This window comes from Corticium candelabrum, chromosome 4 (genome assembly GCF_963422355.1).
Source record: "Corticium candelabrum chromosome 4, ooCorCand1.1, whole genome shotgun sequence".
Lineage (NCBI taxonomy): Eukaryota > Metazoa > Porifera > Homoscleromorpha > Homosclerophorida > Plakinidae > Corticium > Corticium candelabrum.
The window spans coordinates 3,291,847-3,314,200 of NC_085088.1; the positions used below are offsets into that span (position 1 = coordinate 3,291,847).

A 22,354-nucleotide genomic window follows, 5' to 3' on the forward strand; every position below is an offset into this window, starting at 1 on the left:
CTCGTATACATACACTAGCCTCGCAATCCAGGCTCTTCCGCGCAGTCGCTGAGCTAAACGCACGTGCATCACACGAGGAGGAGGAGCGTTTGCCAGAACTGGTCCAGCGCGAGAAGAGCCTGGTCACTTTCAAGAACGTCATAGTGGCGTAAGACCCCGGATCCGGTTTCATAGCTTGGATAAGGCTAATTTGATTAGCTAAACATGTAGGTATGAAAGTTGAGTAACACGCGACATCGCTTCACGTACTTGCCTGTTTTGCGCGAAGTACGTAGTTGACATCATCGTTCGCTTCTAGTACGTAGCTAGACATCTCAGCCATGTAATATTCTGCAGTGTCACGACTCCTTTTCAGTATTCAGTTTCGCCAACAGGACAACGCCGAATCTAGATCTGCAGCACGGTAGTTTGAGAAATGAACTCATTGTACGCGGTTACTGATTAGATGTAGCAATCAGAGTCCGTCCATTGAAACAAGTCGTACGTAGTACACAACACATGCAACTACGAGTCAACTCTACACTTCCTGAACATGGTAGGTCCACTGCACTGCTGTTATCCCACGCCTAGATGTTTCCAGTTCTCCACGAGGGGAGCCAGTATCGTAAAAAAGAGCTACTTGCCGTGTCGAAAGTACCGTCAGACAGACTGAGATAGCAATACACGCCAATTTGATCATGACGTGGACTCCGTTCCCGTCTGGAGAGGTCAACAGGCTGTATGCCACTGCTTTGATGAAACGTTGAGTGAAGCAAGGCCGGCAGTTCTCACACCATTTCCCCCACAGACTATAGATGTCAGAGTAGACCCACAAGAGTGGTAAACACTGCTACGTCGATTTCAATTCGCGCAATTCAGATGAGTTCAGCAGGAAGATACATTGCTGGAGAGTGTAGGTTCAGCACACCTGTCCCATGTAGGCCATTCCTTGGCTCATTATTCACCAGCACTTTGTCCATCAACAGCTTCACTGTCTTTCGTGTTCAAGCGCTCTCCGAGGAGGGCTTCCTCTCCGCGTCATGTATATCAAACGCAATTACACTAAGAAGCTCATTAGGAAATCGAATTAGCTTTATTCAAGCTATGAAGACGGATCCGGAGTTCCGCGTCACTATGAAGTTCTCGAAAGCCACCAGAATCTTCTCGCGCTGGAGCAAATCCGGCAAAAGCTCCTCCTCCTCGTGTGATTCACGTGCGCTTATCTCAGCGACTGCTCGGAAGAGCCTGGCTTGCGAGGCTATACATAAACATAGGACATCGTACAATTTGCTTGTTAATATTAATAGACGGCTACAACACAAACTCTCGGAATGTTGAACGTGGCAGCTATTTGACGTAAAAACAATAATATCAATCTTTGCAGTCATCTTCAACTTGCCAATAGGATGTCTGGCAGTAGCATTTTCCGAGGCTTTTGTTTGGTATTGTAATCTCAACTACCAGGAGGCACGTGTCTTTATGCAAAGCCGTGTACCCGCATAAATTAATTTTAATTATAACGCGTTGGAAGCATTTCAAAAATGGTCCGGCCTGACGCGCGCTAAAAGGGCGTGGTGTAAGGATAGCCGCCAAAAGAGCAGTCTTCCAGCATTACTAGTATGTGTTGAATAATTACTTGCTTAAATCGACACTGTCAAGATTTTATCCTCGGATACCTAGCGTCTAAACGCCCCCGCAAACTTGAATTTAGGTAGAAATTTTTCAAGTTCTCCAAAACGAGGAATCGTTGGCAAGTGCAATTTTACCTGTAGTTATATTGCGTTATCTGCCACGTTTTGGCAATAGATCGACTTTTCTCGTGCTTTGAGTGCCTGACAGCCGATATCGTCGTACTTGACTAGGTCATTGCGCATGGATTTGATACGTCGTATAAGTTTTGTAAATATAGAGCAAGTATAGCGTTTGTTTTTGACTTCGAACGGTTACTTTCTACGGCGAAAACGGGCCTTTGCAAGCCGCACGTGATGGACAAGATTCCCGGAAGTTGTCACCGATATGACTTCTGTATCTCAGAAGAGAAGCCATGGAGGTGCACGTCAAGGGGCAGGACGTCGCCGCAAGTGCACAACAAGTGTTATGAAGACTATTAAACTGTCGCAAGACATCTATAGTAGGCTTTGGCGATTAAAGGTTCAGTGGCAGGTGTCGTCTTTTGGAGAGCTTGCTGGTTTACTTCTGGTATTCGTTGAGTCTTGCAGGTGAGAGATTGTTGCCTGTGAATTAATCACTGTAGTATTATGTAATGCTGTGTGCATGTGTGCGCCCTCGTTCCGTATGAATTTAGTTGCCAAAGACATGAAGCACCTGAATCTGAAGACTCCTTACCATCTAAGCGAATAAGAACTGATGATTCACGAGAGTATGAAGGTAAACAACACTAGACTGCATTTTGTGTTGATTGGACATGTACAGCCTACTGGAACTTCTCTCCCTGCAATGTACATATGTGTCACAGGTGTACTAAATCTCTGCTCTACACCCAACCAGGTGAGACAAGGAAGACAACGGTTTGCCACACGTCTGAGTTCTATCAGTCAGAAATGGTAAAATATATTTTAGATGACAATTTACGTTCTTGCCCACGATATTGTATTAGTGATCGAGGCAATAGCTCATATATTTTGAAGATTGCTGCTTCTCGATTGTTTTGATAAAGTTGTTTTGTAAATTCTACATAATTTATATACTCTCTGTACATGGTTAGTAAAGATTCCTTGTCAGGGGTCGAGGATGGGTGCACACCTGTAAATATTACAAGCAACAGTCAAGGTAACAGTGAAGAAAAAGCGTCCGTAGGTGTGTGGCAGCACTCGAATGTCAGTTCATCAACATCAGGGTAGAATGCTTGTCTGCGCTGTCATGTACTCTGATTCTAGATTCTGTTTGAGTAGGTCAGAAGAAGATGATGAAGAAATCCACAACCAATCTGAGTAAATCCTTCATTGAAAGCCATTTTCATGGTTTCATTACTTTCTCTGCATACATTCTGCTTGCAGGATACAGCGATTACTGGCAATTCAAGGTGAATCAGATGACACATCTGAAATTGACCATCATTTAGAAACGTACGGTACCTAGATTTCTTCATTCATTTACAAAGTTGCTTGGGCATGAATAGGGGTACGTTTGTCTGTTATCCAGTTGCAGTGATTCCTTACCTGAACTGATAGATGAAAACCCTTGCTTGGATGATGAACTTGATGCAAGTTTCTTGGATACATCTATTCTGCCAGAAAATTCAGACATAAATTCTTCAGCAGGACCAATTCCTTCTCAAAATGAAACTGAGGTTGAGAGGGTAGAAATTTATTAACTCACATGTGTAGTATCAGGATGTTTTATAGGTTCCACTCCATTACACACGACCACATCCAGTGCTTCAAGTCATCAACTTTTGTGCTCATGGTAGCTCCATACCAGCACAAAGGACCATCTTGGAGGATGATTTGGAAGAGACGACTACTTGTGCTCGAGTGGTGTGTGATGCAGACAACATCTTGCAGCTTCTTGGGACAGCATGCAGGCATCCCTTCTGTCAAGAGAAGATATCAGTGAAGCAAACGTATGTTGGTGGCACACTTTGTTTACAATGGCATTGCAGGAATCGTCATGAAGGCTCATGGAGTAGCTCTAAGCGTTGCAAGGGAAGAAAGTCATATCCCTTCTTCACCAACGACCTGCTTTTTGCTTCCTCAATAGTTCTCTCTGGCAACCAGTTTGCAAAGATTGAGCTCATGTGCCGTTTCTTGGGGTTGAAGTTCCAGTCACAATCAACATTCTATCGAATTCAAAGACTCTACATTTGTCCTTCAGTTTTTGAACTTTGGTCGGAGACCAGGGAGACAAATCTTGCTGACATTGCAAACTGTCCTGTTGTCCTAGCTGGTGATGCGAGGAACGACTCACCAGGTTTCTCAGCAAAGTACTGTGTCTACTCGTTAATGGATTGTGAGAGCCACAAAGTTGTTGATGTACAAATTGTTGACAAACGAGATGTAGACTTAAAGAGCATGAGGATGGAAAAACTTGGTCTTCAGCGAGGAATGACATCTGTCCGACTCAGGATCAACGTAGTAGAACTTGTCACAGATGCATCCACAAGTGTAAAAGCAATGATGGGTATAACCTTTTCAGCTAACTCACAGGTGGTACGACTCTATCTTCTTGTTTTCTACTATACTGTGTAGCACGAGATGCTGAATATAAAGAGATCTTTCATTCCCTAGATGTCTGGCATAAAGCCAAGAAGCTAGCAAAAGCGTTGTCTGAGGTTTTTAGGCTTTTGTTACAACGAATTTTATTTCAAAATCAGTTCAATAGCTTGTTTCTTTTCCAGGCATCAAAGAAAAAGGAGCTTGCAGAATTAAGACCATGGAAAAGGTCCATAGTCAACCATTTCTGGTGGTCGTGTGCACAGGCACAGGGAGACGTCCAGAAATTGAAGGTGCTCTTTTGGTTGTGTGTGTGTGTGTGTGTGTGTGTGTGTGTGTGTGTGTGTGTGTGTGTGTGTGTGTGTGTGTGTGTGTGTGTGTGTGTGTGTGTGTGTGTGTGTGTGTGTGCTATCAATATACCATGAGAAGTAGTTCCAGATTTGATAGCAGTTCACCAATTTTGGTCTTGCAAACCAAAATTTTGTTCATCTTTTTTTACGCATTAAAATAAAACAGAAGAAGACATCACTTAGCACCAGCAATACTCAAACTCATATCAAGGTAGGGCATGAATCAATGTCAACACCGCTCCTGTGTAGTTGTCTTGCGTTTGCTAGCTAAATGAGATATTATATCACACAGTAGGTGGCAAAAACCTACTATTTCATCAATTAATTATTAATCAACAAGAGTAGTATATGTAAGGACTAGAAAGTCACAGACTCCTCATTCTGAGATATGCAATTTTTCATTGCAGGCCATCTGAATAGGAGTGCTGCATTACGTCTCTGGTGAGCATACCTGGGCCACTGGTAGATGCCACCACAGTGAATTGACAGAAGCTGATATCAATGACACTGCAAAGACACTTCTCGGAGTAGATTCTCAAGCAATGAAATTTCTCAGGAAGATTGTTCTTGATGCAAAGTGGATGAGATCAATGGCATATTATGCACGATCTAGGTATTGGTTCTCACTTGAGATTCATTCTAGTCCAATGGTCATGATGCATGTTTGATTCTAGGCATACAGGTGCATTAGAGAACTACCACAGTGTAATCTTGAAGTATGCCCCTAAACGAACAGCATTTGGGTTATTTTGCTACTTTGTATCAATGAGTTTACCGTGGCAATGTTTCCTCATTTGTTGATGACAGGTTTGATGCATTCAAAGCTCGCTGTTTGCTTGCTGCACTGGATCACAATGTTCATGTGGACAGACAACATGCACAACCAAAAACGTCTAGTGAGAGAAGATTTCACAGAAAATACAATAAAAACTCACAACAGTGGACCGTTACAAAGGTCAAGCAGCACAAGACTTACCCACACATTTCACAGCTTATGCACAGAGTATTACTGCGAAAAGTCAAAGATACTGGATCAGTACTACAGAAGCCATTGAAATCTTCTTTTGCGCAGTCAACTATTGCTCCTGTTGCTCCTCCTGGTACCAGTTCTCTTGTAGAACAGCAGCGCAGCAGAACAGGTACAATGACCATTTTGAGTTGAAATCAAAGCAACGTTTCATATATCATATATTATATTATATGTGAAGGTAACAGCAACTCAACAGTCAATGCTCACACAACCAGAGAAATCGATGAAATCGATGACGTGGATGCGAGATAAAAGGAACAGTCAATGTATACCAAGAACCTACTTAGCTAAAGTTAGGGTACCTAGAGGAATATCCCTGTTAAACGTTGCTTACTCACTCTTGTAGCCCATGTACCTCCCATCTGGTGCTGGAAACCAATGTCTGACACAACGAACGACACAAGAAGGAGCTATTCGTCTTGTTCCTTTACCCAGATATCCATAGCGACCTAGAATGTATTGCCGATAAGCTGCCTTTCGAAATCCATTTGCTCTGTAGTTGAGTCTTTCACTCATGTAATCTGCATGTAGTCGGATGGTCAGTGTCAGCACATTATGATCTAGACATGTGGCTCTCAAATATTCTTCCGTTGTGACACACTGATCTTGTTGACAGCAGACGTTCTCTCTTGCTCTTCCTGTACCCATGTCCCCACACCTTCCACATTTGCACCACCTAGGAGGATTTGGGTTGGGGGGTGCAGCAAACGGGTGATCTCTCACAGTGCCTTGGTTCTCAATATCAGAATATATTCTGGCAAGATCAAACGATCCTCTACCATGACGCAAGAAACTGGTCAACGTTCTTTGCAGCTGTTCTATTGTCAACCCTCTCACGAATCCCTACAAAGAACTCATGTAATACCTACCATCATTGCGAGATATTAGGACAATTGTATCAATGGGTATCTTCACAACCTGGATTTCTTCCTCTGTGGGAAATGACTCTCTAGGAGCTGTTACAGCACGGACTGTTTCTTCACCATCATTCCTCATATGTGCACCCTGTATTCAGTGGAAAAGGCACACCAATAATATTATCAACGCGTAGGTAGCCTAGCTACAAAAAGGCTCCATGCAAGCTAACGTCCAAATGATCTTCACGATTTCTGCAACGTTCTTGTCTGCATCCGCATAATAGAACACATCGTACCCCTGCTGCTTTACTTTGACAACCTCTATTCCCCCGACGGACTCTCTGGCATGTACCCTTGCAGTTGCATCTAGCTTCTTCCTGAAAACACGCATAATCAACTCCTAGCTATAGACATCCTAGCGAAAAGTCCCATTGTCTGCGTACCGGAATAACCACTGCTCCTTCGTCAGCAGACGTGTCTGATGCACTAATACGCGTTCTATCGTCACGAAACGCCATTGCGCTGTCCTAAGAGTCCCGATGTAGGTTTGCGCGCGAAGTGTGACACGCCTAGAGCGCACAAGCATGAGCACTTGTGCGCTCAAATCTTGACAGTGTCGCTTTAAGTAATACGTGGTTACGCAATTGTATTGAATAATTACTCGCTTATGTAATACGTGGTTGCGCGATGACTTCAGGACACTGCTAGGGTAAATGTATACCAAGTCAAGATGCTAGCGCTATTTTAGTTAGTTAGAGATTTTTAGCTTACTTTTGTTTTAACTATAGATATATTAGTTATTTAATTTGTATACACAGATTTTTTAGTTAGTTAGAGATTTTCAGTTTACTTTTGTTTTAACTATAGATGTATTAGTTATTTAATTTCTATACACAAATCTTTTAGTTAGTTAGAGATTTTCAGTTTACTTTTGTTTTAACTATAGATATATTAGTTATTTAATTCCTATATTTTTAACAGGAACTTTCAGGCAATTGCCAATACAAAAACTGTCGCAAAAGTAAAATTTTTACGGTATAAAATAAATTGAGCTAGCAAATGGTCAAATCCATTTCTAGATCGACATTCGAATATATCGAAAATGAGAGTCTGGAGCTGCTAATCGCGTACTGTTTCTGCACCAGTCTGTGAAATTCTCCTCTCCGACTCCGGGAAAATATGTTTGTAGTACGCGTTCCACTCTTCCTTCAATGTCTACGTCAAAAATAAAGCAGTACAGGGGCGTGACCTTTAGAAATTGGGGCTAAACTTCACGATGCTACGAGACACAACCATTTCATGAACACGCTCATTTTATAGATTTCTAATTGGCTGATATGGTAGAATTAGTGGCAGATTCAGACTGGAAAACAGGGCGCGGTGCATATACTATATATAAAGTGTTGGTCCTCACACGAATTTACAGTCCACAATTTTTATGACCACGCCTACAAATGGTGGGCTGTCTAGCTCATGCAACGCTACGCTCCTAGACAGTGCACGCCAATCTAGCAACTTGTCAAGACGACTTCTTCATCTGGTGACTCATTCATGACTAATGAAATGGGTGTGACACTAGATAAATCGCTAACGTCGCTCAGACGCAACAGACGCGACGCTCGTGTGCCAGCGTTTTAGTTTAGTAAACAAAAGCATGTAAAGTGTTTATCATCTCCGCGCCAAGACATGCACCCCGGTAGGTAACCAGACGTCCGGTTATTATATTACAAGGTCGCTCTAGATAGATAGCAAGCCAGTTGGAACTGCGTGATCGAAAGATAGGTAAAGATCAGTTTTGTGCAAGCTACGGAATACAGTAACAACGTTACGACGGATGGTGATGTGACTACCTAACACTGTTTCTATTTTAGTTTTGTCAGATCGCAACATGTTTTACTTGAGTGCTTGAGGATTGACCCGAGACTCTAGCGTACGTTGTGTGCACGATAGTCACGTGGTATCCTAACAACTTCAGGAAAGCGGTCGTCTGCACCAGCAATTCTTCAATGAGTCAAGACAGTGAGGTAATATCGTAGACTCTAGAAGTTAGTGACTAGGATGCATGCCTAGATATACTAGTGTAAGTTTGCAAAACAGGAAACAGGCCACATTGCCAGTCTAGAGTCATGCCAACGCATCCGCAACAAAGGCTTCCTTTGGCCTTCCTGCATGTGCGAGCTTGGGCTAATCTTTTAGGCCACCAATCAATCCTGTAGTAGACTAGAGGGAGACGTCGTAAGGACATTTCAGAGTCTCGATTGGTGTCGTAGGTACTGTACTTCCGTGTATACCACCCATGTTACATGTGGCTTAGCTCTTTCTAGAAGCTGTAAACATACATTTCCAGACCTAAAAGACTCTAGAAATCTACTCAAGAGCATCTGAAGTGTATTATTGAAACAATCACAGTTAGAAGGAATTTGGTGAGTGCTTTCCCTGCACGTGTACTGTACGATAACTGCATGCCATGCATGTTGTAGTTGACTAAACAAAACAATTACTCTCTGTTCGCGTTGACTTTGCGCTCGGAAGTGACTAATGATGCAGTTTACCACATTCAGATGTTAAGTGATATTCCATTAACTGTACATTCTAGAGGTCATATTACAATACAAAGATGTTAGGAACAGTAGAGGAAGTCGCCAGCTATCAAGACGAAACAAAACGAGAAGAGGAGTCAGAAATATCAAGCAACTACTTGCGAAACAAGACCAACTGTGAGTTGATCAGGGTTCAAAAAATGTGTTTGAATCTAGTCACCAGTTTGGCCACCTAGAGGAACGGTTGGTCGCCAAACTTTCACTAATTTCTAAGTCAGAGATTCCAGAAGTAAACAAGTCATTAATATCACTGTTGAGACCCTTTCCCAGATTATCATGTTTGACATTAAATTAAGACCTAACTAGGAATTTGCAGTAATGTTGGATGAACATTGGCTAGTAGACACCTCAATCTACAGTGTGGTACTTGGGGTTCTTTTATGTAATAGTATGAGTATTCATATTTTATAGAAACTTTCCACTAATTGTATAGCTACAACCAAACAAAATGTGGTTGTGTGGTTTTGTAATGTTAATAACGTGATTATGTGGTTTGTCATCACATCCTGGCTATCCATCAATAAGACATGAGCTTTCTTTGAGCGTTTCTTAATTAAATTCTCTATATGACTCAGTGCCACTACTGATTTGCTGAGAACAGGACATCCGGTAACTCTCGAAGGAAAACCCCACACCCCACGTGGTTTCCTATGGCTAGCTGTGTTAATCTCTGAAACGCCGTGGCTTCATTCAACACCTAGATTTCACATGCAGAAACTTTTGTCTGAACAACCTGTCTTAGTAGCACTAGGAGACGTATGAACTTCTGGACGTACACCTTGGTCTACTTCTTTTGATAGAAAGACACTCAGGCAGCGTGCTGGGGAAAACTCTTTGTTTTGCCACTTCCTACGCCCACCGTTTGCAACATCTGCATAATAGTGTTTATTTGTCTCAATTCAAGATGGTCAAATTCTTTGAACAGCATAGAAAAGGATCTAGATAGGCAGTTGCCGTCACCTTCAACTACGATTGGCTGCGAATTTCATGTTTCATTCGGGAAAAGCCGCTGCGCAACGGCGTCTCGTCTATGATAGAGCTGTTGACTTGGATTTGTTGGTGTAGCCTATGAAGGATAGGAGTGACCACAATTGTTTGAAAAATTATACGCGTCTGCGGGTCTTTAGTTGGATTTGTCTGGAGCTGATGGCACAGACCAATCAGATCGGTACAGGCACTAGAGTCCGTAAAAATGATGGTGTACCAGAGAATAGCAATGACTCGCAATAGATTGCTAAGTGATACATTGTTACACGATATATACGAAGGTGCTAAGTAGGCGGCATACGTCGCAGGGTGCCACTAAATGGTAGACGTAGAAAGGGGAACGCAAAACATCTGCTGAGCACGTGGTTCGCATCCAAGAGACGCTGCCACGAAAGACTAGAAACTACCAATATTTCTGGAACTCGCTCCCTTCCTCATTGAGAACGATTTCAAAATTAGTATGTGGATATCGTCTAAGGAACTATATCTGTATGCTTGATTAAATTTAGTGTAATTAATAGTGTAAATAGTTTCTTGTAAACACGGTTCCCGGAAGATCGACCAATGTGTCGAGGGATTCCCGTCGTAAAATAAATTCTGAATCAATCAATCAATCAATCTAGTCGCCAAATTGGCGACCACACTGTTCGTTTAGTCGCCAGCCATTTAAAAGTGGTCGCCATATGGAGACTTGGCGACCGGATTTTTCGAACCATGGTTGATGTCAAGCCTTGCTAATTAGCTACTTCCTCTATTAGCAGCATTCCTGTTGTAAGACCATGCCTTCTTAATGAGTTAAGACCCAACTATAGAAAATCCGGGAACTTGCGGTTTCGAACGATACCAAGATTGTCACTGTTTCTGCCCTATTGCGCAGAAGATATTACAGATTTCAAAGCGCAAAATCAACGCGAACAGAGAGTAGCCATGCAACTGACTAAGAAGCGTCAACTGACTCAACATAATGTACTCTGTAATTACATTAAATATAGTCCGGTCTTCTTACTTCTAGCAAGCACGTGATCACCCATTTCTTGTTGGCAATTGTGCAAAAGATTTGTAGGAAAGTATATATACTGTTACTGGATACCGTACAATACGTACCGATAGCTCGCAGCACGTCCTTGCAGACAACGATTAAAGCTCTTCACTACACTCACACACACACACACACACACACACACACACACACACACACACACACACACACACACACACACACACACACACCCACACAAAACACACACACACACACACACACACACACACACACACACACACACACACACACACACACACACACACACCACACTGACAGTGACACACATCTGTATACCAATACGCCCAGAAAACTAATGAATACAAACTTAATTAGTTAACTAGACGCTACGAGCATAGCCACGATGCCATTAGAGACATACACGTATCTCGGGTGTGTGTCAAAACATTTTTAGAATTGCTTATTCTAGTTATTCCGTATTTAGTATGGCTGTAACGTTTGGACTTGATTTAGTACTAGAGCTGTACAATAATTTGTAACAACTGTTGTATACAGTACATCTTTGCAGCAACGTGACATCTAATGTTTAGCTAGTATGCTTTAGCGTTGTTTTTGACTTTGTTGTTTGCAAGGCCTGATCTGTATTTATTGCAATTGCAAATTATTTTGACCTACGATGCATACTATATGTATACACAGATGCGTGTGTATTTACGAACTTCCTTATGCAATTAATAAAATAAATTATTCCAAAATTATTGAATATTTGATTTATGGCGAACGTTTGAGTACTAGGACCGACTATATACAATATGTTTGTGACAACTCTTGTGCATCCAACTGCAGCAGCCTCTAATATTCCACTTTGCTAATTAAGCTGTACGTTCTTATTCAACAGGTCAGTCTACCATTGTCACGCCCTTATATCACCAACGCTCCAGGAAAAACCGTTTACGTCTACGCTGTGATATTACGTGATCATGTCCTCCACTTTGATATTCATCTGTTTACGACTCCAGAAGGAGACGACAGCGGAATCGCCCTTCACATCAGCGTTCAATCTGCTGAAAACGCTGTCTTTTTTAATTCTAAAATCGACGGTGTGTGGGGTGAACAGCTGAAGGCAGATACATTTCCATTCCAAACGGAAGAAAAGTTTTTGCTCACCATAGCAACCACAGAAGAAACTTATGAGATCAAAGTGAACGAGACACATCTTTATTCCTTCAAGCACAGAGTGCCGACACAAGAGGTGAAACGCTTTGGCATCAGTCAGCAATCAGGAGATGAAGGCTCATCTGTTAAGATTACTCAAGTGCTAGTAACAGTAAGCTACAAAAATTATTAGTGTCACTGTATGCGTGCATGTTCTCTTGCGTTGTGTGTATGCTTGTTTATGTATTTGTGTATGCACGTTTGGAATTAAGTCAACAAGATTTATTTAATTATTGAAATAAATGCAGATGGCAATTGCTCAGGTCATTTGTCAAACAATATATGAAGAGTAGAAAAGTCATGCAGGCCCAAATCAATGAATATTTGAAAGAGGGTGTGTGTGATCTGTTAGCAGTCATAAAGAGTAAATTTATTTTATCTCTTCTACTGAAATTATTTATTGTTAAACTTTGACTACTAATCTGTTAGGCTGACAATGTAATAATGCAATCATTTGTAATTTTTTACAACTCAGGAGCATTGATTGGACCGTTACATACGGAAATAGTCAACTGTACTTTTAGTGTGCCTATAGTCTTGAGTAGTCAGTTTAGAATGTTCAAATTAAGAGGTGTAGCAAAAGCATAACCGTAATGCAATCTGACTAGATAATGTGCACAACGGCAGCAACCACCACATACAAATTTCTTACCATACGTCTGGGTGCAATCCTATACGCACTCCCTTCTAGAAACGAGGGAGTTTATCCCTCTGAACCCCCATCTGGATCCGGGCCTGTCATGTTATCTGTCTTCATCGAAGTCATTAGTCCCCCAAAACATTTTCTGTTTGGACGAGAGTAAACTGCAAGTAGAAAAGTACGTTTAGTTAATTCAGCTATAAGCCTGTAAGAAAAGGAACTTTGTAAAAGTCACGAGACTTGGCGAGTAGCGTACTCTAAACGTATAGGGATGAACCGACTTCCGGTCTGGGGACTATGTGGCTGGCTATGTCTGTCACGCTGCAGGAATGTGCCACGCCTCCTTTGTGTGGTCCAATCACGAAACATTAACTCCTCTATGTCGAACGTGGTAACCAAAGACAATGGACGAACAACCAATCGTATGCGCGAAACTTTCATGAGAGAGTTTTCTTACTAGAACAATGCAATTCATGTTTGCGATAGCCAGATCTTGTCGAAAATAAACAACAGAACTCTCCTGCCTGCAACTGCTCATGCGAAATCAATCGCTTTCTTGGTTTCACCATATTTATACGGGAATCTAACATTACGTAACCATGAGCGATTGTTTGTCCCGTATACGATAACCATACTTCAACCGGCTACAGACTATTTACGGACTTTGCGGTCACGCGAAACAACAGTCGCTTTGTACGATTTTAAATAAATTTTTACAGGTAGCACGGCAAGAAAGAAACTAGCGTGTATATTTGTAATTCTTCGAGACAATTGGTAACTAGCCTACATCCGCAGAATTCCTGCGGTAGCCCTTGTGGCGGCGTCAGCCGACTTTGCTTTCTGTTTAGCTAGAGCATGACGCAAACTTGCGTGCGTCCACCACACTAGAGTCCTCGAGAGGAGTCCCCGGCGATGCAAGTCCGAGCGCACGCGGTAGGCAGTGGAAATCGAACTCGCTTTGCACCGTCGGCGCTTCGATCCGTCCATCCGTTCGGCGTCGTGGAATTCCACAGTTGCTCTGGCAACCGACTCTACTTCCTGTCTAGAGCATGAAGCAACTTCTGCGACGGATAAGTCCACCCGAGTAGAGTCCCCGAGAGGGGTACCCGGCGAGTCGAGTGCAAGCAAACGCGCAAGCCAGTCAAAATCGCATCCGTCCGGCATCGTCGGCTCTAGTCTCGCCTAGCCAGACCCTCTCCACCATTATACTTCCAGCCTATCCCTATCCCGGATCCCGCTGGAAGTATAATGGCGGAGAGGGTCTGGCTACACGAAACAACGTCAGCATGCCGATCGGATCCGTCCATCCGACCCATACTGTACCGACATACGTCGGACGTAGATCATACTTGCATGGTGTTCAGGCTCATAGCTGTTGAAGCGAGGGTGTAAACACAGCTCAATTACTAGTACTTAATTTCAGCTATGAGCCATAAGAAAAGGGACTTTGTAAAAGTCACGAGACTTGGCGAGTAGCGTACTCTAAACGTTTAGGGCTGAACTGACTTCCGGTCTGGGGACTATGTGTGTATGTCTGTCTGTCACGCTACAGGAATATGCCACGCCTCTTTAGTGTGGCTCAATCACGAAGCATTAATTCCTTTATGTCGTACGTGGCAACCAGAGGCAATGGACGAACAGCCAATCGTACGCGCGAAACTTTCATGAGAGAGTTTTATTACCAGAACGGTGTAATTTATGTTTGCGATTATTAGGACCTGTCGGAAATAAACAACAGACTTCATCTGTCTGCAACTGCTGATCCGAAATTGATCGTTTTCTTGGTTTTAAATAGTTATACGGGAATCTAACATTACGTAACTAGGAGAGATGGTATGTCTCGTATACGATGACTTTATTTACGACTACAGACTATTTACAGACTTTGCGGTCACGCGAAACGACAGTCGCTATGTAGGAATTTAAATACATTTTACAGGTAGCACGTCTAGAAAGAAAATAGCGTGTATATTCGTAATTCTTCGCGACAATTACTCCTCCTACCGTACGTGGAGTTCAGGACTTTGAAGGCTCATAGCTGTAGAAGTGACGGTGTAAACACAGCTTCAATTACTGGCTAAAGTTACCAACTCCATCAAATAACAATATTACACTGCTGTTTACTCTAGATTTGCAGCTGTTAGAATGCAGTCGAAATCTGTTTACATGCAGTACATGTACAGCACCAAAGCTGTTATCCAGCTATGAGCCTAGAAGAAAAGGGACTTCGTAAAAGTCACGAGACTTGGCGAGTAGCGTACTCTAAACGTAAAGGGCTGAACCGACTTCCGGTCTGGGGACTATGTGGCTGGCTGGCTGGCTGGCTGGCTGGCTGGCTGGTTATGTCTGTCACGCTGCAGGAATGTGCCACGCTTTCTTTGTGTGGCCCAATCACGAAACATTACTTTCTTTATGTCGTACGTGGCAACCAAAGACAATGAACGAGCAGCCAATCCTACGCGCGAAACTTCCTTCAGAGAGTTTTCATATCAGAACTGTGTAATTCATGTTTGCGATTGTCAGGACTTGTCGGAAATAAACAACAGAACTTACCTGTCTGCAACTGCTGACTCGAAATCAATCGCTTTTCTTGGTTTTACGATATTTGTATGGGAATTTAACATTGCGTAACCATAAGAGAATTTATGTCTCGTATACTATAACTCTACTTACGAGTACAGACTATTTACGGACTTTGCGGTCACGCGAAGCGACAGTCGCAGAGCTGCCAACTTAGCAGTGTCAAAATGCGTGAGTTTGCGTGAAAAATGATGCGGGAAAATGCGGGAGTTTACATTTTTGGACACACCCACAATACATTAATATCAATAAATTTATATTGTAATAAGTGTTAAATAATATATAAATAATATCTAATCAACAAAATTTAAGCATTTCCATGCCCGGTTGGAATACGTGTAGAAGCCATTAGTTAATTATTTAAATTATAGTACAACAAATGTATAACCGTTTGATTAATGTGCCTAATTAGTGACACACAGTATCAACATGCATACACCAATTACTAAACATAATAGTTAATTAATTAAACACAAAACTTGTACTGTACGTACTACTGCTTGTTATAAAAATCTAAGAACAAAGTAGTTGCACATTCTCGTGGCTAGTTGGGATGTTCTGGATTCTATTTTCTGGTGGCCTTCTTCCATCGCTTTTCCAGGTAGTCAGCCTCTCCCCCTTTTCACCTTCTATGTCAGTATTTTGACCAAGTATGCTAGGAAAGAGCCGGATGATGAGAGGGGCTGGCACATAGAAATTGTTATTGGGATATCAAGTATGTGCGTACACATGCATGTACTAAAACTGTAGGGTACAGTACAGTTACACAGAAAAGGCACGCCCATCATTTTGGTCACACCCACCAATGGTCAGAATGCTGGAGATTTGATGCCAAATGCGAGTAGGCGGGAGAAGGGTCCCAAATGCGGGAGTCTCCCGCTGAGCCGCTCAATTTCGGAGAGTTGGCAGCTCTGCAATCGCTATGTAGGATTTAAATACATTTTACAGGTAGCACGTCTAGAAAGAAAATAGCGTGTATATTCGTAATGTTTCACGACAATTACTCCACCCAGCGTACGTGGTGTTCAGGACTTTGAAGGCTCATAGCTGTAGAAGCGACGGTGTAAACACAGCTTCAATTACTAGTTTCAGCTATGAGCCTATAAGAAAAGGGACTTTGTAAAAGTCACGAGACTTGGCGAGTACGTAGCGTAGTCTAAGCACATAGGGCTAAACCGACTTCCAGTCTGGGGACTATGTAGCTGGTTATGTCTGTCACGCTACAGGAATGTGCCACGCCTCCTTAGTGTGGCCCAATCACGAAGCATTAATTTCTTTATGTCGTACGTGGCTACCAGAGACAATAGACGAACAGCCAATCGTACGCGCGAAACTCCCTTGAGAGAGTTTTCTCACCAGAACAGTGTAATTCATGTTCGCGATTGCTAGAACCTGTCGAACATAAACAACAGAACTCACCTGTCTGCAACTGCTAACCAAAAATCGATCGCTTTCTTGGTTTTACGATGGTTATACGGGAATCTAACATTACGTACTAGTAGAGATTTTATGTCCCGTATACGATGACTCTACTTACGACTACTACGGACTTTGCTGTCACGCGAAACGACAGTCGCTATGTAGGATTTTAAATACATGTTACAGGTAGCACGTCTAGAAAGAATAGCGTGTATATTCGTAATTCTTTGCGACAATTACTCCTCCTACCGTACGTGGCACGGTGTTCAGAACTTAGAAGGCTCATAGCTGTAGAAGCGACGGTGTAAACACAGCTTCAATTACTAGTTGTACATATGTTTATTGTTTACTTAAGCTATGAGCCTATAAGAAAAGGGACTTTGTAAAAATCACGAGACTTGGCGAGTAGCGTACTCTAAACGTATAGGGCTGAACCGACTTCCGGTCTGGGGACTATGTGGCTGGCTGGCTGGCTGGCTGTGTCTGTCACGCTGCAGGAATGTGCCACGCCTTTCTGTGTGGCCCAATCACGAAACATTAATTCCTTTATGTCGTACGTGGCAACCAAAGACAATGGACGAACAGCCAACCGTAGGCGCGAAACTTCCTTGAGAGAGTTTTCTCACAAGAACAGTGTAATTCATTACTCATGTTTGCGATTGCTAGAACCTGTCGGAAATAAACAAAAGAACTCAACTGTCTGCAACTGCTGACTCGAAATCGATCGCTTTCTTGGTTTTATGATATTTATACGGGAATCTATCTAGAAATTTTATGTCCCGTATATGATGACTGTACTTACAACTACAGACTATTTACGGACTATGCGGTAACGCGAAACGACAGTCGCTATAAAGGATTTTAAATACATTTTAAAAGTAGCACGTCTAGAAAGAAAATAGCGTGTATATTCGTAATTCTTGGCGACAATTACTCCTCCTAGCGTTCGTGGTGTTCAGAACTTTGAAGACTTATAGCTGTAGAAGCGACGGTGTAAACACAGCTACAATTACTAGTAAATAATAATAAACGCTATCCTTCTGCAGACGTTGACCGACTGTACGCTCCTTGCAGTGATGGGGGTAGGGGGTTACAACAGATTGAGTCGGCATATCAATCTTGTATTGTGAGGCTGAATTGTTGCCTTGCAGACAGTTCTGATCCTTTCATATATACGGATGATACGGGAGTGTGACTCCGGAAAATCTCTACACTCGATCAAGCGCATGGCTCGTCACTTTACTGCACAGCTGCGGAGGAGTCTTGCTTCGGACGACAAGTCGCAGAGCTTACACAGGAATGCATTCATCTCGGTTGAAGGTGGCTTCGAGCAAAAGCCTGAAACAGATGCAAGACATTACCGTACGTGTTGCAGTTCTCTTCGTGTGCGATTCTGAAGCGGGAAGCCTATGCACGGAAAGTATCGCTGTCTCACTGAGCAACTGCCTGTAAACATGAAAGAGATCTACTGATGGCTAAAGGCAGCAAATCTTTCTGCTGCAATTGAGGGACCGGTTGTTGCTGCTCCAAACCAAGCTCTTCGGACTCGGTACTGTGAGCACAAGGTTCTACATCGTGATGTCAGTCCTACTTGCCGCATGTGCAGTGTAGGCCTGGAAACAGTCGACCACATTGTGGCAGGATGTAGTGCTTGGGCACCGATGGACTACACTGATCGACACAATCAGGTGGCCTCCATCATTCACTGAGATGTTTGTCGCCATTTTGGTGCTCCAGTTGGGAGCAGATGGTACAGCATCATCCTGATAGGCTTGTGGAGACGGATGACATTACTATGATGTGGGATACCACCATCCCCACTGCTAGAGAGGTCAAAGCCAATCGTCCAAACGTCTGTCTCGGAAATGAGAAGACAAACAATTGTCTTCCTATTAATATCAGCTGTCCTGCTAATGGCAACATTGGCAAGAAACATGCTGAGAAGTCGGCGAAGTACAGCAACTTGCGAGTGGAGATAAGCCGCATGTGGCATTTTGGAACAATGGTGGTTCCGGTAGTCTTGGGAGCTTTGGGCACAGTGCACGCAGGTATTGCATGGTGGCTGGACATTATTCCAGGTCATCACAACCTGCAGCATTTACAGAAAACAGTGCTTCTGGGATTTACTCGGATCCTTCGTAAAGTCATGTCTTCTTTCTAGACAGCCGTGATGGTCTAAATACTTCTGAAGCAGGGTTTGCTTCCGGTACTCGTAATAGACTTCACAAATCAGACCGATCTGGTTGAGTACGACACATAGTTTCTGTGATCTGGCGTGGAGATCGTTGGCAATGAGGATCAGTGCTTTTCTTCTAGTCATCTATATCCACTGGGCGTGCTGTCTATAGCTGGCTCCTCGTGCTGCACGAAATATATAATCGATTATAACATAAATAAATTTATTATTGAGGTTATGCCTGTTACTTTTTAGCGCTATATAGATTACACGGAAACATGTATCTTTCTGGGACTTACCTGCCGTGTTGGTGGGCTCCCAGTTGAGGGTAAAGGCCCCACCTTAACCTACCAAGAGGGTGATGACAACATAATACCATTATGACCTTGGTTTGATCCCGGGTGGCAATAGCAATATAATGAAATGAGTCTGTTGGTTCTTTCTCATTCTCTATTGGGCTATGTCTGTGAGAGTAGACTTGTTTCCGTCGATGAGGAGTTTCTGTGATCTGGCGCAAGGATCGTTGGCAATGAGGATCAGTGCTTTCCGTGTAGTCAATAATATCTACTGGACGTGCTGGCGAAATCCTCATAGCGCACGCAATAAATATCGATAAGCTAGCGCCATATGGATTACACGGAAACATGTACCTCTCTGGGACTTACCTGGCGGGTTGGTGGGCGTCCAGTTGAGGGTAAAGACCCCAGTTACCCTACCTAGAGGGTGATGACGACATAGATGAACTCTGTCGTTTTGTTGATTGTTGTTTGTCAGAAAGTTTCATCATTGTCACTGCATAAGCAGCGTGAAGATATCAATATTTGTTGTGCGGTTTAGGGTTCGTGGACTCTTTCCGAATTAAATGGTGAGGTAATCGTAATGGAAAGCAGAGTTTCAACTGTTTCCAAGAAATATTTAATGGTCAAAGGTGATCAAACAACTGTTGACACTACGGCTAGCAAAAGTCAAAAGAAAGGTGACGTATACATGTACAGTACTTTGTTCTGAACTCTAATCAGTAATCGTCTATTTCATTGCATTTATATGCGTGTAGCTAGATTTACGATTACTGGTAAACAAAACCCGTACAGCTTAAGAAACAATCAATTCACTGACAGGTTTTTGACAATCAAAGAGAATCGACTTTACGCAGTATGATCACGTGACCAATTGTGTCAACGTTACTTCAATTGTCTTTATTGTTAATTACAGTATGCTGATAGCGACTATGCTAAGTTCCAAGTCACAGAAGTCAATGAAGGATACTACAGTTTTGAGTCTAACGAAACTAACGGCTTCTATATTGGAGTTAGCCAATCTGGAGATATTGTAACACCAAACCACGTTACGGGCGAAGAGTCTAATTTCTACAACGCTTACAATAACGACGAGACATCTGGTTATCGTCTCTGCACAATCATGTAGAGAACTGCAAAGGACATCGGTTGACATCTAGTTTGGAGCGCGCGCGTGCGCATGTGTGTGTTTGTGCGCGTGCGCGTGCATGCGTGTGTTTGTGTGTAAAATGGTTTGCGATATTTTATGTTGTGCTGTTCAGACGTCTATGTATAGTTTGATGCTCAGACTAGTTTTGTGTGCGCTTTCTTCGTAGTTGTAGAAATTAGTAAATCTAACATCTGAATGTTAAAAAACTACACTGGCTCTCCTACGGAAGCCGAGAAGAGTTATGCTGTGCTTCACTATGCATGGTTCTTCTCGGCTAAGGTCTGCTGTGCTTGCCTATGCACTCTGTTACTAATAATAGAAACGAACTGTGTCTGCCGTGCTCTACTATGCAGTCTGTTACTAATAATTGACATTCTGGTCTACAGTGCTTTCCTATGCAGTCTTCTACTAAAAACAGCCAGTAAAGTGACAAAAGCGGAACTACGTGTTTACTAAAAAATGTTGTTATTACCTTTCTTAGTTAAATCGTTTGAGATACTTAAATGCATGTGTAAATCTAGTCATGGCTCTTGGTCGATTAACCGAAACACACATGTACTGTACCAACTGTATGGTGGACAAAAGAACGTTGCACTTCCTAGCTAATGTCCTCAAAGGCAGCAGTTCGAGTAAGTTAAGCGGCATAATCATACATTTTATTTATTATCTCTGCAATGTTCTAACATATACAGGTACGACTTCGGAACCAATACGGAGAGCTCTTAGCGTTTATTGCGGGAGAAGCACTGAAGAGTTCGAGAAAGAAAAGAAGACTTTGTTGGATGTTAAAGACACTCAGAAGAGATTGCGGCAGGTCACAACAGCCGCGACGTCAAGCAGAAAGAAGAAGAAAACAACGTCTGAATTTGTTTCAGTAAGCGCTCAATGTTGTGTGTAGAATGTTTGTCCGACAGTCTACAAGTAGCTGCTAACGATTCTATATATATGGCACGCTTTTTGTTCTTTTCTTTACGCCATTGTTCCGATTCCCGCTATATTCAAATTCACATGTGTGTGTCTGTTTGTTTTAGTTTGATGTTGTTGTTGTTGTTGTTGTTGTTGTTGTTGTTGCTGGTGGTGGTGGTGGTGGTGGTGGTGGTGGTGGTGGTGGTGGTGGTGGTGGTGGTGGTGGTGGTGGTGGTGGTGGTGTGTGTGTGTGTGTGTGTGTGTGTGTGTGTGTGTGTTGTGTGTGTGTGTGCGTGTGTTATAGCATATAAAATTATCTGCGACAGTACGAGTGTAAAGTCGCTCACGCGTTCTAGACATGTACTGTGCAATATATAGACGTCTACTAGTCTCATGCTCACACGAACTTCCATTTTCTATGATTGTTCAACAAAAGTCATGCCCATTATTTCAAAAATTTTAATGTTTGATTAGCAGCTATGTATGTAGTTCTGGCAATTCTGAGACGGTTTCTTACGCCCACTTTCTCAACCAAGGCAAATTGCCTCATGCCTAGTTTATATAATACGAAACTGTTTGCATTTACTCCTTTTACCATGACGCTACCAAACGTTCTAATACGCGTCCACCCACATCTCAAGAAGCTTTTGCGCTCCAGACGTGGAAATTGTGCTGGCAGAATGATGGTATGGAGCTTGTGGATTTTAACTAAGTTAGATGTCCAAAATTTGCATTGACGTTTACGTAATGAGGGGAAACCGTCAATGGTAATGTGGATGTCGCGTGACCACAACCTACACTTGCATTCTTCTATCCATATTGACATTCATGCGCATTACTTACGCTAATAACCAATCAAGTGTACGTGTGACAGAAATATCAATGATAAATGTAGATGCACAGCTATACACTAAAACATCTGTTCTTGACCTCTAAGTAGAGTTTACACCTCGCTCCTAGGATGTAATGTGCTATATCAAAAACAAACTTCAATTTA

General features: G+C 42.6%; 3 protein-coding genes and 1 long non-coding RNA gene across 4 annotated transcripts; 3 read left to right on the top strand and 1 right to left on the bottom strand.

Annotated features, from left to right (window-relative positions):
- Positions 1 to 2,814: 2,814 nt before the first annotated feature.
- Positions 2,815 to 4,917, top strand: LOC134178034 (uncharacterized). The gene is made up of 8 exons (XM_062644812.1): positions 2,815 to 2,836; positions 2,892 to 2,930; positions 3,023 to 3,065; positions 3,142 to 3,289; positions 3,345 to 4,119; positions 4,188 to 4,270; positions 4,337 to 4,444; positions 4,909 to 4,917. Exons 1-8 carry the CDS (start codon positions 2,815 to 2,817, stop codon positions 4,915 to 4,917), a joined length of 1,227 nt encoding a protein of 408 aa, XP_062500796.1.
- Positions 4,918 to 5,023: 106 nt separating this feature from the next.
- On the bottom strand, positions 5,024 to 5,414 carry LOC134178896 (uncharacterized). The gene is made up of 3 exons (XR_009969712.1): positions 5,277 to 5,414; positions 5,129 to 5,225; positions 5,024 to 5,067 (listed from the first exon to the last, which is right to left on the bottom strand). It is a non-coding gene; the product is annotated as an uncharacterized LOC134178896 (long non-coding RNA).
- LOC134178895 (uncharacterized) lies at positions 5,034 to 5,835 on the top strand. The gene is made up of 4 exons (XM_062645811.1): positions 5,034 to 5,114; positions 5,176 to 5,244; positions 5,309 to 5,640; positions 5,710 to 5,835. Exons 1-4 carry the CDS (start codon positions 5,044 to 5,046, stop codon positions 5,781 to 5,783), a joined length of 546 nt encoding a protein of 181 aa, XP_062501795.1. The 5' UTR covers positions 5,034 to 5,043; the 3' UTR covers positions 5,784 to 5,835.
- A 2,486-nt stretch (positions 5,836 to 8,321) lies between these two features.
- Positions 8,322 to 20,655, top strand: LOC134178954 (uncharacterized). Its single transcript, XM_062645865.1, has 5 exons — positions 8,322 to 8,412; positions 11,874 to 12,302; positions 19,843 to 19,981; positions 20,060 to 20,157; positions 20,218 to 20,655. The coding sequence occupies exons 1-5, from the start codon at positions 8,395 to 8,397 to the stop codon at positions 20,428 to 20,430; spliced, it is 897 nt and encodes a 298-aa protein (XP_062501849.1). The 5' UTR covers positions 8,322 to 8,394; the 3' UTR covers positions 20,431 to 20,655.
- Positions 20,656 to 22,354: the final 1,699 nt, after the last annotated feature.